At 46.7% G+C, this 16,119-nt stretch overlaps 1 protein-coding gene across 2 annotated transcripts in view; it reads left to right on the top strand.

Annotated features, from left to right (window-relative positions):
• LOC138516786 (charged multivesicular body protein 3) overlaps positions 1-16,119 on the top strand; it is a 939,210-nt gene that overhangs the window by 245,795 nt on the left and 677,296 nt on the right. The window contains exon 4 of one of the 2 annotated variants that reach the window (XM_069632182.1): positions 669-2,564. The exons of the other annotated variant lie outside the window; for it this stretch is intronic. Coding sequence (XP_069488283.1) covers positions 669-2,235 — 1,567 coding nt within the window. The 3' untranslated portion in view covers positions 2,236-2,564. Of the gene's footprint in view, positions 1-668; positions 2,565-16,119 lie in introns of those variants that run through there. 2 annotated transcript variants of the gene reach the window in all.

Below are 16,119 nucleotides of genomic sequence, written 5' to 3'. Positions count from 1 at the left end.
GGGGGACACAGTGCGATAGAAGCAGAACAGAAGAAGATTGCCCAGCCCGAGAAGGTGCAACCAGAGAGGTAAGAGTGAGACCAGTTAAGAATCAATTCTTGAAAATCAAGGGCAGCAAGAGATTAGAAGAATAGAATGGTTACCTGTGTCGGAAGCAGCTGACAAGTCTAACAGAACAAGGAGAGTGTAGAGTTCAACAAGCATAAAGTGAGGAGCGTATTTGTAACCAACGGAAGGGCAGATTCAGTAGAGTAATGGGGCCTAAATCCAGCTCCAGAAAAAGCTGATGACTTCACATGACTTTCCATCTAGAACAGAAGTCCATATTCCTACCTAGCAGTTTGCAGTATCGACAGTCATTCTGGAGCTGTGTGCATCATGAGTACGAATTTTGTTGGAAGAAGAATTCAGAATGGTCTTTCATCTAGGAGTAGGCTTAATCTAAAAAACAGCAATTCATTTTAGGGTTCTTTAAAGATATTGTTTTAAAGGCTTAAGGTTGCTTTGTGGTGTTAAACAGTAGTACAAGTATTGCTTGTGCATTTATTTTTCATATAAAATGTTGACTTGAAACATATACGCACAACATGTGAGCTCATTGTACTGACTTCAAATTATTTGCTTGCTCAACTGTCAGTGTCTGAAAACTGTGCTTCTTTTCTTCGTAGATACTGCAGAAAACGAGGCTGGGTGAGATCTACCCTCATCATGTCTGTTCCCCAGACCAGTACGTCTAAAGGGAAAGTAATGCTAAAGGAATACGGCGGGCGCAAAATAGAAACGGAGCACATTTTTAAGTGGATAACTGCCCATGCTGCATCTCGGATCAAAACTATTTATAATTCTGAGCACTTGAAAGACGAATGGAACAAAAGTGATCAGTATCAGGTAAAGATATACCTGTTTGCAAACCTGGACCAACCGCCAGCCTTTTTTTCTGCACTAAGTGTGAAGTTCACCGGAAGAGTAGAGTTTATTTTTGTTAATGTTGAAAAATGGGACAACAAAAGTTATATCGAAGAGATTGGTGTACATAGGACTCCGTCATATGTATTGAGAACGCCTGAAGGGGTCTACAAATATGGGAACAATACAGGAGAATTTATGTCGCTTCGTGCCATGGATTCATTTTTGCGCTCGGTACAACCAGAGGTGAATGATTTATTTGTCTTAAGTTTCGTGTTAGTCAACCTGATGGCATGGATGGACTTATTTATCACTCAAGGGGCCACCATAAAGCGATTTGTGGTTCTCATCAGCACTTTAGGTACATATAATTCCTTACTAATTATATCTTGGCTTCCTGTCTTGGGATTTCTGCAGCTACCATATCTGGACAGTTTTTACGAGTACAGTTTGAAACTCCTGAGATATTCCAATACAACCACATTAGCTTCTTGGGTGAGGGCTGATTGGATGTTCTATTCCTCACACCCAGCCCTGTTTCTCAGCACTTACCTTGGCCATGGCTTGCTTATAGATTACTTTGAGAAAAAAAGACGACGCAACAATAGCGATGAAGTGAACGCCAATAATTTGGAATGGTTGTCAAGTCTTTGGGACTGGTATACAAGCTATGTGTTCCACCCAATTGCTTCTTTACATAATTTTCCAATTGAGTCTGATTGGGATGAAGATCCAGATTTGTTTCTTGAGCGTTTAGCATTCCCTGATCTGTGGCTTCACCCACTGATACCAACTGATTACATCAAGAACTTACCAACATGGTATTTTCAATGTATTAGTGACCAATCAGAAGAGGAACTTTCTGAAGAGTCTCAGGAAAGTGATGGTGATTCAGAAGGCGAACCTAGAGACATGCCTACCACCAGCAAAGACATTTCCGTGGACAATTTGAGCACCCCCAATGAGTGCAATGAAGAAATAAGTGCACACAGTGCTCACATTTACTCATGTGCCAAAACATTCCCCAGCGTCGCCCAAGAAAGTGAAGAAAGGTTGTATGGGTCATACAGCCATCAGGAGGACATGGAAGCTGATTGGTCTGCATGGCCTACTCATATGTTGCACTGTACAGAATGCGTTGTTTGTCTTGAGAATTTTGAAAATGGGTGTTTGCTGATGGGCCTGCCATGTGGCCACGTGTTTCATCAAAATTGTATTGTCATGTGGTTAGTAGGAGGGAGACATTGCTGCCCAGTATGTCGCTGGGTATCGTACAAAAAAAAGCAGCCATATGTTCATCAGCCTGTGTCTACTGAAATGTCATCGTAGCCATTCTCCAACATCAACTTGTAAGCATCGTAGACTCTACTGCTCGCCCTTAAATGTTAGTCACTTGATGTTTTTGTGCTTTGAGTTTTAATGTAAATGTAATTGCAGTGAACAGAAAACGTACATTATGCTAACGTCAGTAACTGAATCATTTGGTTGCCTTGATTGTTGATTTTGAATGCGCTAGTATTGTATAAAAAAGTACATTTTCCTAAAAAAAATAAAGTTTTTGCATTCCCCCCCTGAGCGCAAATATTGTACTGAAAAAATGCAATCGCATCTGATGTTTACAGGTTCAAAAAATAATAAATCATTGATTTAATGTTTAATATTTTCAAAGACTACTGTTTGCATGCTTTTAGCAGCCATTTTGAAGGGCTCATCTCAAGCTTCCTACGCCCTACCAGATCGATATGCCTCAAAAACGCCTTCTTTATCTCTCTGAATCCTTATCGAAAGCTGATGATCGCACATGGCCACATCAGCTCTGCTTCATCATTCTGCCTCTTTCTATTCGCATTTGATTGTTCTCGCACTTACAAAGATATGCAAGAGGAAAGTAATATGTATTTGTTTTTACCCTTCTTTGTGCCCTTAGTTATTTCTTTGGTTTTACTTTTCCACCACCTTACCTTGTGCATTCATCCTGCTGCTCAACTATCCCTTATTTCTTTTTGTTTTATTTGTTTTGGGGCCTAATACCCATTACTTTCCACGTACCTACAATAATTATGGTTCCTACTGTTTGGTGATATGTTTGGGGGAAGACAGATAGTGTGAGAGGCCTAAACATAATCAGACTCTGGCAGGCATTTACGATTGCTGCACGCTCTGTTCCCCTGCTTGACCTTTTCATGGCCAGTAGGGACTGCCAGATTTCTTATACTTCTCGATACTTCTCACCTTGACTCTCTTCTGCTAAGTGCCACAGTACCAGGTAGTTGCTTGGCAACTACAACATGGCTTCCGACTGCAAAGCAGTCTATAGTTATCCCTTGCACAGCTTGCAGTTTCCGTGCACCAGTATTCACTGTGCCTGATGGTAATGGTCTTTCCTCTTCAGTGAACATTTTCAGCATATCCTAATGCCCCCTAAAGACTGCTCTCTTAGATGGCATTGGCAGCCACCTTAGTAGTACACCCTTTTGGATTACTTTATTCTTTTCAATGTAATCTAAGTTTTAGTGCATGAAAAGTACTTTTACTTTTTTTTCTCCCCAGTATCAGTTGAGTTGGCTCTGATAACGCAGCAGCCAGGGTGGGCCATGGGCCTGTGAGCAAGCGCTGAGACCAGAGAGCGACGGAGGAACGAATCCTCTGTTTTCAGAGAGAGAACCGATGAAAGCGCTGAAGCGGGCGAAAAAAGTAAACGGAACACTTTCTTGGCAGACACTAAGGAGAGCAAGGATCTGCAAAGTCCTTCCAGAGACACCAAAGGCAATGAAGGTACCAGGGTTTCCCAGGGTGGATGGAGGTGAAACTAAATCTGAAAGGGAAAAGAAAAGCCAGTGGAGTAAAACCACATACAGGTCAGTCCAACCCACGGAGATGGTATACCCCAGACGGTTACGAGCACCCTATAAACCAGAGTAGTTGACATTGGCATAGGCTCAAGAGGCAGCCCCAAGAGCTAAGACAGTCAGAGGGGTCTAGAGAGCCCTGTCGAGAGAAGTAGAACGTTACAAGCTATATGTGAAAAGGGAACCTGTAGGGGTTCATTCAACCAAGTGAAGAGGAGAAACAAGGTGGACTGGGATTTAGAACAACAAAACAAGCAACCAAACTGGTGGAGGTGGATTAAGGGAATCCTACCTCCATTCAAAGAAATTGAGACATGTTTTTATTTTTAAAAGACTTACATTTTTCCTTGTAAAACCCAGAGAAAGACTGAGGAACTTTTCTTTGAACTGTGAAAAAGAACATTGGAATGGTTACAGACTCAGGAAGAAATGCTGATACATCCACTTAAAACTGGCATAGAGAAGCCTGAGCAAGAAGCATAATGCTCTGGCTTACGTTTGTTTTTTTCCTTAAAGTGGTAGGGCCAGGTAGTTGATAGATATTGGACTGAGGGCAATTTTTATTTTGACTAAAGACGAGCCCTTAGTTTAGTTGATGGGAAGGAAAACCCTCTTAGCACTGGAAAGAGTTAAATTAACACACTTGAACTGATGTCATTTATTCTGATTCTTTCTTCTGGTTTGCCACAGTATTAAAACCTCATAGTAAGCAGGAAGTAACCTACAGGACGAGGACCTAATATACAGTTTGCTGCAAATTTAACTCCCACAGGAGATGCATATTATAACTTGTTGTCTGTTCTATATAACCGCTTCTGCTTTAATATGTCTTCTAGATGGATCATGATGGTCATTCATACACATTTTCAAATACATAAATTTGATGCCACATAGGAATGCTTTTATGGCACCAGTTGGCCTGGGCAGTCAAAAATAGTTGCTGGTAGCTATTGGTCACAAACCAGCAAGGCTCACCTATACTATAACCGGGAGCTAAATAGCTCCTAGCAATTTTGACCTCTGCTTGGATGTGTAGGTGGCTGATCAGGAAATAGCAGGCAATTTGGACCAGAGAGCGGCTCAGGTTGGTCAAACCGCCTCCTCCCAACATGGTCTGAATCTGATTAATTGGATATAAACACACCTTCTGTGAATAAACAGTTTAACTTCTGCAAGCTCACACGTTCCCAAGATGTACAAAGTGCCACATTAAGAGAAAGGTGCAATATCGGGGAGAATCTACAGCAGTATATTTTCATGATAAAGAGATACAATATCAAGCCTCAAAACCTTATTCTAAGCATCAAATGACATTTGTAAAGTATCAAGAGTACTTGTTGCATTAGTGATTGCTGACCATTCGTGCCCACTTATCTAGTTTGACCACAGCCACTCTTTACATGGGGAAACTTTGTAGCAGTATCCTAACAATCCTACATAAATTATGCCTGGGACACCAAATAATCAAACTCAAAATCAAGAGCACTAAGGTCCTTCTACATAGGACTTTGTCATATTCAGTCCTTGCATCTAGACTGCACCAAAATGCCAGACGAAATCAGAGACTGATCTCTGAAAATCTTGAAAAAAAGCTCAGCCAGGCCAAATTGTTGTATTTTGAAAAAATAAGTATAATGTGGTAATCTCTCCATTTTAAATATGTTGACTGTCCCAGTCTGAGACTTTGGAAACGTTCCTAGTTCCTAAACCTAGTTAAAGGCTTGATAAAATAGGTACAAATGTTGTCAGCAAAAATGATGTGCAATCAGGGGCTCTGTTGCAGGACTAATGAAGTAGTATCACTGTGAGATCCCTCTGCCCTGAAGCCAGGTCTCACAGCTGGGAAGAGCACCGATCTGGATCGAACAAAGCCCAATATGCAGAGCGGAATAACCCGGGAACCCCTCAGTGAAGATTCCAGTCCCGGTTCCTCTGGGACATAGAATATCTGACAAGGGACTGCTGGTGGCTGCCTGCCGCAGGGAAGATGGTGCCTGTGGCCGCATGTCATTGTGGCAGACAGTACCGGTAACTGTAGCAAGAAAGCAGCGACGCGAAGGGCCAGCAGTGGGAGTAGAGGGAGCGTGGCAACCGGCGCCTGTGGGTTGAGTGCAGAACGGGGGAGGCCGAGTGGGGCACCGCTGGACTTGGTACCCGTGTCTTGGAATCCCCATCTCCCCCGCTCCGCACTAAATCAGAGCCTGCAGGACCGGTGCGCACCTATGTAATATCAGAGAGGCTTCGCTGGACTCCGAAGCTGGGAATAGAGGTGACACTCACTCCAGAGAGTAGAGTGGCTCTGCGGAGGCCTGAAGACATATGAACTGAGAGTAACAGGTGAAGAAGCACACAGAGTTCTGTGGACGAAGTCGGCAGACACCGGCAGCATGCATTGTGGGGGGGGTGCGGCATATGAGGACATAAATACACGTGGTGGATCAGGAAAGCACACTAGGAGACTTGGAAACTAATCTAGTTGCAGAGGTTTGTGGAGCAGTCTTCCTCCCCTTCCCCCGTTCTCCTATCCTCCCTCCCCCCCCCCAACGCCCTCTCCATTACTGGGGGTGCTGAACAAAGACCAGAGGAAACCCATCTCCGCCCCTCCCAGCATACATCTACAGAAGTGTCAACCAGGGCCCAGGTAAGACTACAGAGGCCCAGCACAAGGGGAAGGGGCACGAAAGACCCACAGAGCACAGTAATACGGCCCCCAGCAGCTAGGCAGTGGTGCTGGCCATGACCAGGGAATAGGATAAGGCCAAGAAGGCTGGAGGACATATGAGAATGGATGCCTACATGTCAGGAAGGGCAAGGGAGCATGCCCAACTGCAGCCACAGAAGCAACAGGGCTACGAAGGGGATGGCGGGGGCGACTCCAGTGTCACGCAAGATATCTTGAGTGTGATCCAGGATCCAGCTGGAGCAAAGGATTGACGCGTTGGGTCTAGATGTGGGACTCCTGAGGCAGGACCTCTGCAAAATCGCCTTGAGAAAAACTGAGGCCGAAGACTGCATTTCCGCTGTTAAGGATGCAGTGGGCCCGTTAAATGGAGACGCAAGGGCCCCGCTTTGCAGGATGGAACAATTGTAGAACAGAATGGAGGACGCGGAAGGGAGATCCCGCAGGAGCAAGCTGCGCCTCAGTGGATTACCTGAAGGAGCAGAGGGGCCTTGGATGGAACTGTTCCTGGAAGATTTGATACAGATTTGGATGGGGCCACAAGGTCTGTCCAAATTCTTCTCAATAGAATGGGCCCATAGAGCGCTACCCAGACAGGTCATCGCCAAGTTGCTTAATTCTAAGGACAGAGATGTCTTTCTGCAGATGGCCAGAAAAAAAGGTGCATCGGAGTATAACAGAGCCAAGATCGCCATATACCCAGACTTCACCAAAATTGTGCAAAAGGGCAGACAATCCTTTGATGCAGTATGCAAAAAACTCTGAGGAAAAAGGTTCAAGTATGCAATGATGTTCCCGGCGACAGAGTATGTGGACCACAGGGAGTGCACTTTTTAACCAAATTGGCGGATGCATGGGGCTAGGCAGAGGCAGCCCTACCCCCCTGCAAAGTAACAGCCGTGGGCACCTACGAAAGGAATGGGGTTAGATCGGCATCAAGAGGGGTTGCAAGTGGTACCAACTGACGAAGCCCTTGCAGAGACAAACAACTGGTCCTCAGCCCAGGCAGCCAGCAGCTGAGACAAAACTGGGAAGTCCTGGATGAGGCCAGAGACCAGCTCAGGAGAAATAATGTTGAGACACTTTGAGACCTGGCTGTAGGGGCGGATCGACTGGCACTGAGTAGCACAGGCCCCCAAGATGATTATGAGCTCCAAATCGAGAGCTGGGATGGACAACAGAGTTCATGGCTCGACAGATGCTTCAGGTTGGGGTGAAGTAGAGGAGTGTGAGGGGGCATTCAAGTTAATAGTTGTTAGCACTGCACAATTGTGGATGGAGGCAATTGACAAGTCTCAGTAAGAGATATATACATGGTTTGAGATGTGGTTGGAGAAATGATGATGTAATGTAGGACTATCAAGTGCCTGACGTTGAACGTTGATGGGCTCCTAGATAAGATTAAGAGTGGGCTAGTAACAGGATATGTAAGAGACCAAGAAGCTGATGTCATACTTCTGGAAGAGACACACCTGATGGGCATGATGTGCAAGTTCCTTGGGGGAGGCAATATTGATCGGCAAGTCTGTCCCCTTCCAGATAAACAAAGTGATCCGAGGTAGGGGGGGGGAAGTACCTCGTTCTCACGGGGGACTTGCGGCAGGGAATCAGTCTCTATAGTCTATGCCCCTCCGCTGTTACAAGCAGACATTCTGATAGAAATACAGGGGATGGTAGCAGAACACAGAGCAGACCTCACCATTGCCGGTGGTGATTTCAACAATGTCCATGACAGGGAGTTGGGTAGATGTTTGAAGGGGACAAGTACATTCAGGAGGGGAAGGATCACAAAACTATCAACATTCTTGGTTGTGGGATGTGTGGAGGGAACTGTATTCCGACCAGGAGCAGTTCTCGTTCCACTTGGGGGCCCATAATTCAATATCCTGGCTGGACTACCTACTAATGCCCTGTACAGCGCTGGGTAGAGTATGGGAGGCACGTTATTTGACCATGGGGTTATCTGACCATGTTCTGCTGTACATGATGGTGGAAGGAGCTGCATGAAAGGGGGTGGAATGGAGGATTAATGCCTATTTAGGCAACAATAAAATAAAGGAGACGCTCCTAGAGCGGACAAAGGAGTACTTCCAACTGAGCACGGGTACTGTGGATAGACATTGTGGGAGGCATATATATTTGTGGGAAGGCACAATGTGCAATAGCGCATAAGAAAGGCTGATGGGATAAGCCACAGGGGAACGAGAAGGTAGTGTTTGCAGCAGGGAGGCTCTATGTCCAGACGAAAACTAGAAACCAAGAGGGTCTTGACCAAAGCTCTGAGGGATTATAGGGTGGTGGTGACAATGGATGGAGCCCGCCTAGCATATTAGAATACAAGGGCTAGAGTATATGAACTGGGGGGAAAAAGAGGGGTGTATGTTGGCCTGGTTGGAAAGAAGGGAGGAAGGGGCTAAATGGGCACGAGCCATCACTGACGGACTGGGCGGTAAACGGAAGGGGATGAGATAGCCCGTGCATTCGCAGATTACTACCAGACTCTTTATGCAGAGGTGCCAGGGCCACCACCCATGAAGATAGATGGTTACTTGGTGGGTTTTACCCTACTATGCCTGGAGAACAGGAGCGAATAGACTTGGGAGGAGGATATAACCAAAGAGGAGATCAGGGAGGCCATAGAGGGATTACAATCAAGGAAGACACCAGGCCTGATTGGGATCCCGGTGGAATGCTGGAAAAGTGTCTGAGATATGGTGGACAAACCCATGCTAGAAATGTTCTGAGAGAAAGGAGAACTCCCAGAAGACTAGATAACTGCCAATATGGTGGTAATTCATAAAACAGGGAAACTCATTCCAAGATGGCCGCCATCTTGGGAACACCGTGAGAAGGTGCTCCCCAAACCCTACCACAATAAAAGCAGAACAATAAAGCCAAAATCCCCTCCACAGGAAATATTTGGCTTTTGTTGCGAGGCGAAGGTAGAAGCCTACATCTGGAGCCATTGGCAGCAATTACCGTGATGAGCGAATGCTGTCGCGGAAGAGTGTGGGCTGGCATACTGCGGGGGAGCCGCGGCCGCAGCACATAGGAGCCAGAGAGAGCGCAAGGTTGCAGAAGAGAACAGCGCTTGGCCACGCCAGATGGCAGCCAAGCAACCGTGAGGGAGAGCTACTGCAGCCCAAGTGAAGCAGCAGGAGTGCCGGGGAAATTGAGGCAGCGAGGACAGAACGGGAAGGAGAGCGCCAGCTGGATCGGCCCGGAGGACAAGAGGCAGGGTGGAGGAGCTGGCCCGCGGGTCCCGAAGGAACGTTGCAGAGCAGGAAGAAAGGCGAGCTCCAGCAATTGTGCTGCAGTAAGACAGTTAACTTGGCAAGAGGAGCAGCGGGAGGAGGAGTGGCGGTCCCGGCCGGCAGTCAGCAGGAGCAGGCCCACAAGAAGCAGACAGAAAAGGAGAACGTCGGCAAGCAACAAGGTGAGCTGTGACCTGTTCTGCCCCCCCCCCCCCCTCTCTGCTAACACAACCTTCCCCTTCTTCCTCCACTTAGTGGGGAATCTGGAATAAAATCAGAAGGGGGTGGGCATGGCACACGACAGGACTATCAACGGGACCTGCATGTACCTCGAAAATATAAGCACTCCAGCAGGGCCCAAACGGAGCACTACAGACAGGACAAAGGGGGGCTGAGATACTAACAAAGGGGCCAAAAAGCAAAAGCCGAACAGAAATCACATATAGGCGGCTGGTGTGGTATGGATAGCCCAGATGGGCAAAACTGTACTGGATAAGGAAGGGAGAAGGCCTAGAGGACCAGATCCAAAGGCCTCACCAACAGGGGGAAGCGGGAGTGTACCAGAGAAACCTGGGGAAAATTGAGATAAATCTCCTGTGGTGACTACTCAGCAGCTCACCCCTCCTGGAAGAGAAAGGGAGGCCGTTACCCAGGAGGCATAACCTGGAGAAATAAGAGGCACAAGCAGTAAGAACAGCCTTGGAACCAGCTATACACCCATCACTGGACCAAGAGAAGGGTAGCCAAGGCAAGAGCTACAAAGAAGAAGGCAACAACGAACTTGAATAAGCAAAAGGGGACAAGTGACACCCAGACCAACAACATTGACACCCAAATGAAAGGGAGATGTCAACAAGCAGGGGGAAGGAGGCCCAAACCATGCTAAAAGGTACCAAAAAAGGCATTGAGGGGACCCTACAGAGAATGTGGAAGAAAGAGGGAGGAACCAAATGGTTAGCGACCCAGGAGTGGACAGGAATGAAGAGGAGCCTCGACTCTAGGAGGTCCAGGAGAAGGGGGTACTCAAAAATTCATGGAACAATGCTTCCAGAACTCCAGTGATAGAATGGCGAATATGATGCAAACACAACTAGAAAACACAACTAGAGGACCTCTCGTGGGTGATAAGAGGTCAAAAGTGAGCTACATGGTATAGAAGCAAGAGTGGATACCAATGAGAAGGCCTTACAGGAACTGGTGGAGGACAATCACAAACTGGAAGAAATTATGAAACACCTTGCTAGAGTTACCCTCAACTAATAATTACAGACGGAAGACCTTGAAAATATTTTGCGAAGGGCAAGCTTTCGAATAAAGGCTCTTCCGGAGTCAGTGGGAGATGTAGACTTACAACAAGCAATCCAACAAATATTCGCCTCCTTGATAGACCTACCAAATCCGGAAGAAATTCTGGTGGACAGTGTGCGTAGAGTAGGACAGAAGCGAAATGAGCTAGCCCTAGGGACGTCCTGGTGGCAATGCACGAGTATAAACAGAAGGAGAAAATTCTAAAGACAGCCAGATGTGCTGATGAGCTAAAGTACAATGGTACAGCGGTGCAACTACACCAGGATCTCTCCCAAATAACATTAACCAAAAGAAGGAAAATGCACCCAGTAATATAGGAGCTGGTAAAACGGAACATACGGTACAAATGGACATTCCCATTCGGACTCCTGTTCGAGGCTGATAAAAGACAGAGGAGAATCACCACGGCCGAAGAAGATGCAGACCTACTTGGAATCGAGATTGATTCGATAGGCCCGGAGGAGCAGGGCCCGGTGAAGGAACACCCAAAAAGGAAGGCATGGGAACGAACAAACCAGGAGTCGAAGAAGAAGGCAAGGAGAAAGTGGGGCCCACTTGGCCCGAGAATCCCGGAGAAAGACACACTGCAGGAGGCAGAAACCACTGAAAGGAGCTCACATATGCAAAGATAGCCACAGCCACAGGGAATAAGTAAGAGCTCCTGGGGAGGGGGGGGCATATTCAGTGAAGTGATACAAGTGGTGGGGGGGACAGAGGGGAGATCTTGGATGCAACATATGGGTCGGGGAGGACCCGCAGAAGGGAGCACTGGGGGGGGATTGGGCTCAACACCCGAGCAGGAGGGGCTAGAGGCCTGTTGAGTCACCCCAGGCGAGGATTGGAGGGGGAACAAAACGGGGGAACCAGGTTCGGAACAAGGCTAGGGATGGGGAGTGAACCACTAGCCCCCCCCCCCCCACCCCCCGCCAGGGGGGCGGAGGGATTTAGGGCTTCAATAAACAATGGCTAAGGACATAAGGACAGAGTGCTAAAAGTCATCTCAATGAATATCAAGCGGTCAGACTCACCAGTTAAAAGAAAAAAACTGGAACATTGCTTGGCAAGGGAGACCCCAGATATAATAGCCCTGCAGGAAACCCATATACAAGAAAAGGAGAGAAACAAACTAAAGAATAAGGGGGTAAAACTGAATTTAGCAGGCAAACAGCAGGAGAAAGAATGCAGGCACGCTAATTGCATTGAAAAACAATTTGGAGCTTAAAATAGTGGACGTAAGCACAATGGTAGGTACATTGCAATAACATACCAGCGCGGGGGGGGTCTCTAACGATTGCGTCATTGTATGCCCCGAACATGGGCAAGATCATTGCATACAAATGATGGTACACAAACTAGAAGGGTTTGCCAAAGGAAACGTAATCCTAGTGGGAGACTTCAATCTCGCATGGGATCCGGAGAGGGATAGAAATGCTAGAGTATATCACACACAGAACAGGCCGTTGATGGAACTGAAGGGGAAGATGGATAATCTAGCACTAGTCGAGACATGGAGGGAATTGAGAGGGGAGGCAAGGGGGTACGCCTTCTATTCCCACGTGCATAGAACGGCATAAAGGATAAACTATATATGGGTGTTGCGCCCCCTATTGGGAAGGGTGAGGGAAGTAGATGTAGGGGCCATCACCATATCTGACCATACGCCCATCACTATATCATTTACAATACCAAGCCATCCAGGAGGCCTGTGGAGGTGGAGGTACCCGGCACACATCTCAGGGATCAAATTCTGAGGGAAGAGCTGAAGGAAGAGATTGACAAGTATTTTCAATTGAATGAAACCCAGGGTGTGGGCCCATGAACAATTTGCGACGCCTTTAAGGCCACTATGCGGGGCAGGATTATAGCCGTAAAAATAAGAAGGGAAAGGGAGATCAGGCTCCTAGAAAGGGACCTGGAAGAGAAATTAGACACTTGCACTCCAAATGGCAAATACGCCATCGGGAGAAGTCCGTAAAGAACATAGGGCAGTGAGGGGTCAGCTAGATACACTAATAACAAGCAGGGGAGAGAAGGCATTATTACACCTCAAACAGAAATGTTATACTAAGGGAAATAAAGCGGGCAGACTATTGGCGAGAATGCTTAGAATGGAGGAAAAGGAGAGAACCATCCTAAAAATAAAAACGACAGAGGAGGAGGAGCGAACAGATAAGTTTATCAAGAGGGAATACACAGAATTCTATGCGAAGGTTTACAAATCAGAGAGCCCAGATGTGAGAGCACAGGAGGACTACTTGTGCACTGCCCAAGATTACGGCCCAAGAAAGGGAAGAGTTGGAGAAGGAGATAACCAGAGAGGAGGTGATCAAAGCGATAGTCGCACTTCCCATACACAAAGCCCCGGGACCTGACTACTTCTTGGCCGGATTTTATAAATCATACAAAGAGATACTGGTCCCGCGCCTGGTAACACTTTACAATAGATTTGGCGAAAAACACCTTCAATGGAAGAAGCAAAAGTGATTGTTCTGCCAAAACCAGGGAAGGATCCGGCACAATGTGGCTCATACAGGCCAATGGCACTTATTAACATGGACACCAAGATATATACCAAGGTATTGGTGACGTGGTTGGAATCTCTTCTCCCTGGGCTGATAGACCCTGACCAATCGGGATTCATACAAGGAAGGCAACCCCATGATAATACTAGGAGAATTGCCCACATCATACAGAAGGTGAAGAAAAAACATTCTGGCCCTAGTGGTTGCACTGAACGCAGAAAAAGCCTTCGATAGAGTGGAATGGCGATTTCTCTTTCATACATTGCGTAAAATGGAGGTGGGAGTGGCTTTTAAAAACCATCCCTGTGCCTGCCTATAAATGGGGAGCTATCCGACCCGGTGAAAGTGTCTAGGGGCACAAATCAGGGATGCCCGCTATCTCTGCTATTGTATGCTATATACCTGGAGCCTATCCTGTGTAGACTTCGGTCCAACCAAGAAATCGAGGGGTCCCATTTGGGGGGGAAAATGCACAAGGTCGCGGCATTTGCTGACCATATGCTGCTGATAACGAACCCAGGAGAATCACTGAAAGCAGTAGATAAGGAACTAACTCAGTTCAGAGAGGCAGCTGGACTGAAAATAAGAGCAAATTGGAGATTCTAGCCCTACAGATGACGCCGGAGAGGGAAGGGGAGGTAAAATCTAGATCACAATACGCATGGGCTGAGAAGAAATTGAAATATTTAGGAATTTACCTCAGAAAGACCACAGACCAACTTTTTGAAGCTAACTATCCCCCCTTATTGGAATCCATTATAAGTCGCTAGCAAGGTGGAGCCCACTATATTTATCTTGGCTAGGCAGGATAAATGCAGTGAAAATGGTAGTACAACTGAAATTACTATACGTGTATATGGCAATCCCCACAAGGGTAGTGATGACCTTCCTTAGAGCGATGCAAAAACACACACAGGCCTTCACCTGGGAACAGAAGAAGCCAAAAATCGCATATAGATTGATCCTTCTACCCAGGAATAAAGGGCTCATGGGGGGGATCAGACCCGATAGCGTATTGCTGCGCAGCCCAAATCAGAGTGGTGAGGGACTGGGCGAAAGATGATAGATGGAAGAGATGGAGGGAAATGGACAGAGCGGTTGTGGGTTCAAACTTGGATTCGGTTCTATGGCTACCCGGGGAGGATGGACCACAAAATAGGTACTGCAGTTCCATTGAAGCCCTGGTGGGAAATACGTGGGACGAAATAATAAAACACTCAAAGATAACCATATTCCCCTCGCCACTCACAACGATCTTCAAGAACCCACAGTTTACACCAGGATGGGAGGGGTAAAGGTTTGAGAAATGGCAGGACGGGGCTGCAAAAAGTTACGGGATCTATACGGAGGGGGAGGTATAAAAACATTCTTTCACTGAAAAAGCGACTTTGGGCTCGGGGAAGATAAAAGGTTTCAGTACGCTCAGCCGAGACATTGGGCCCTAAACCCTAGAAATAGGGAGGCAGCTATGCGAAAAATGAGCCCCCTTCGAAAAGTTTTTGACAACTAGCTCTGGTGATAAGCATTTGGTTGGGGACTTGTACAAAGTGATTAAAGAAGGGGAAGATGCAGAGGGGAGAAAGTTCATGCTCAATTGGAAAAGAGATTGAAATAAAGCAGTGGTCTAACCTATGGAAGAATATCCCCAGTCTGACTTGCTCATTGCAAATTCAAGAGATTTGGATGAAAATGATGTACCAGTGGCATCTTAACCCCAGTAGACTGGCAAAAATACACCGAACAGGCTCAAGACAATTCTGGAGGGGGTGTGGGGCAGACGGAACCTGGGGACACATTTGGGGGCGATGCCCAGTAGTAGAACAATTCTGGGACATGATCCAAGAAGCGATAAAGGTCATACTCGGCGCTGAGAAAAAGCCGAATATGGGGCTGTTCATTCTGGGCATGGACTGGGAGCTAGACAAACTGGCTACAACGGCCCAGCGGAAGGTCGATGTAATTTTGGAGCCCTACTAGTAGCGTGAAAATGGAAAGCGAAAGAAGCACCCACAGAACACAAATGGGTGGGCAAAATATAGTCCTTGGTCACAATGGAAATGGTAACATACGAGATCAGGGGAGAGCACATGAAATTCACTGCGGACTGGGACTTGGTGATACAATTCCTATTGAAAGATTCCAGGAGAGCTTGTTGCCCAAGAAAGGTGCAGCTCTTGGGATATATCTGAGGAACACCTTAAATAGGAATGGAGGTGGGTCTCTACCATGAACAATGAGGACTGATGAAACAAGGACTGAAGGATGTACCCACATAGATTGGCAGTGTGAACCACACTGAACCTTGTTGTGGGGAATTTACCATTGTATGAAGTATTCAAAAATGGCAATAAAAATGTATGTCAAAAAAACAGGGAAACACCCAAATGAATACCCTTCGTATCGACCAATTTCACTGTGGAATGTTGAGGCTACGAAACTAGCAAAGGTCCTGGCTATTAGGTTGCTCCTGTTGATGAATAGATTAATTCACTGGGAAGAGTGCGACTTTGTGCCAGGTGGAGCCACACGGATGAATCTGAGGAGGCTACATAATGCTTTGGCACTGTTGGGATGGAAATGAGCCTATCTCACCCCCCTAG

Source organism: Ambystoma mexicanum, chromosome 6q, assembly GCF_040938575.1.
Source record: "Ambystoma mexicanum isolate Mex_15411 chromosome 6q, UKY_AmexF1_1, whole genome shotgun sequence".
Classification (NCBI taxonomy): Eukaryota; Metazoa; Chordata; class Amphibia; order Caudata; family Ambystomatidae; genus Ambystoma; species Ambystoma mexicanum.
The sequence above is the reverse complement of the archived record's forward strand: the minus strand, read 5'-3'. Positions and strand labels throughout refer to the sequence as shown.